This window comes from Bison bison, unplaced genomic scaffold (assembly GCF_000754665.1).
Source record: "Bison bison bison isolate TAMUID 2011002044 unplaced genomic scaffold, Bison_UMD1.0 scf7180017864284, whole genome shotgun sequence".
Lineage (NCBI taxonomy): Eukaryota > Metazoa > Chordata > Mammalia > Artiodactyla > Bovidae > Bison > Bison bison.
The window spans coordinates 1,910,605-1,912,674 of record NW_011494856.1 but is presented as its reverse complement, the minus strand read 5'-3'; the positions used below and the strand labels follow the sequence as shown (position 1 = coordinate 1,912,674).

The 2,070-nt window shown below is 63.4% G+C and overlaps 1 protein-coding gene across 1 annotated transcript in view; it reads right to left on the bottom strand.

Annotated features, from left to right (window-relative positions):
• The window catches only part of ARHGEF17 (Rho guanine nucleotide exchange factor (GEF) 17), a 78,174-nt gene that overhangs the window by 73,919 nt on the left and 2,185 nt on the right, over nucleotides 1-2,070 (bottom strand). The window contains exon 2 of the mRNA XM_010849527.1: nucleotides 4-2,067. Coding sequence (XP_010847829.1) covers nucleotides 4-2,067 — 2,064 coding nt within the window. The remainder of the gene's footprint in view (nucleotides 1-3; nucleotides 2,068-2,070) is intronic.

The following is a 2,070-nucleotide window of genomic DNA, read 5'->3' as shown; positions in this document are numbered from 1 at the left end:
GGCCTCAGGTAGGGCCCTCTCAGACTGTGCCCGGCCCCTGGCAGGACTGGGCTCTTCTGGTTCTGCCCGCCGCTCAGCCAGGATGGGCTCGCTGCTGGATGGAGGCAACATGGGCTCGACCTCTCTGATGGGCTCCCCTCCAGGGCCCTCGAATCCAGGCCCAGCCAGTTCCCCACGGCGGCTGGGGTCACTCAGAGATTTCTTCTTGGGGGCTTTGCCAGCAACCCTGTCATCCACCACACACCCTAAGGCACCCGGGCCCTGAACAATGCTCTGAATAACCTCGGGGTATCCCTTGCTCTCTTCACTGCCTACAGACCAGTCACTGTGGCCACTGGTCAAGCCCTCATCCATAGCTGGGGCTGTCGGAAGCCCTGTCTTGGGGCTCAGTGAACCCAGGAGGTTGCTATCCACAGAGAACCCAGAGGGCTCCTCAGAGGCGGCGGCCCGGTGGCGCTGTGGAATTGGGTCACTCAGAGACCGGTAGGCCTCACCTGCCTCCCCATTGCTCAGTTCAGTCCCACCAGGGCCTGAAGGTGGGATTTTGCGTCTGCGGCGGAGGGCACCAGGTGTGGGAGGGGTATCAGGGGACACCAGGGCCCACCCTCCCAGACTCTCTTCAGCCCCAGGGCCATGGTGGTTGGTCTGGGCTGAGGATGAGGAGAGGGGTCGCCAAACACCTGTGGGACCCAGGCTGCAAAATGCTGAAACAGAAGGCTCAGGGTCCGCTCCAATGCCCTCATCTGTCAGACTCGACTCAGGGCCGGAGAGTTCTTCTTGAGACCGCTGCCCTCCGGTCACGTCTCCTGCCCAGTCAGGACTCCCAGGGGGGACATCATTGCCATCATCCTGCTGGGCACCCATCCGCTGGATCTTCTCAAAAACCTGACGGGCCTCTTGAACATACTGATCCTGGACGACGAGGGGCAGTGGATCCTCCTCGGCACCTGGGCCTGCCAGCAGGAGTTCAGAAGAGCTGGGCTTCAGGACACCAGTGCGGGACAGGCGGCGGGCCATGGGCTTCTCAGAGCAGGTAAAGGACTTTGCCCTTCGGAGGGTGGCCGTCAAGTCCTTCAGTGTGGGGCGGGTGCCAGATGATGCTGGGGCTGGGGCAGGCATGGGCCCAAGTTGCCCCACCGAGCTATCTGCGGATGGTGAATCTCTGCCATCTACCGGGCCACTTCCAAGGTCTCCAGGTCGCCCACCAGGCTTTCGGATCCTCAGCTCTGAAAGGTCTGAACGCAGAAAACTGAGTAGCGTCAGGGTCTCCGAGGCAATATCTGGATTCGACAGGGACTTCCGTTGCCGGCTCTTGTCCAGATCCAATCCTCCATCCCTCGATACCCTCGTGGTGCCCAAAGGTCCCTTGGTGCGGCTTCGCACCTGGGGCCTGACGAGCCCTTCCCCGGCTCCAAAGCTGGGGGAGCGATACACACCCCAGTTCCCAGAACCCCGGCTAGCCCACAGCTCCTCATCCTTGAGAGTCTCTGTGCTGGAATAACGGCTGCTACCGCGGGAGCCTGCAGGGCTGGCCAGGTACGCGGGAAAGCTCACCTTGGCCACGCGGAACGTTCCCCCCACAGTGTCTGACAAGGGCCGAAGTCCTTCCTGGGGGCCTGGTACACAGGGGGGAGAGCCAGCACCCCACCCTTGGGGTCCTTCCTCGCTAGGAGCTCTTGGAGGAGTTGGGGGATCGGGGCTCCCAGATCCCCCTGCCGAGTCCATGCTGCTCGGATTTAACCCATAACTGTCCGGCCTACAGTCCTTATCCAAAGAGGAGCTTCCAGGCCTGGGTCCCGTCCTCCCTCCCCGGCAGTGGCCACCCTCACCGTCTTGGTCCTCGTCACTGCCTGAGGAGTGGCCGCCGTGGTAGGCCGGACTCTGCGCCCCGGGCAGCGGCGGCGGCGGGCCCTCCTCTTCCTCCTCGCTGGAGCTGGCAGCCCGGCTGCGGCTGACAGGATAGGAGGAAACGATGGAGGAGGAGGAGGAGGAGGCCCGGGCCCAGGCCTGCGGTTGGGAGAAGCTATGCCAAGAATGTAAACCATCCGCCGGACGCTGCGCTCGCTCCTG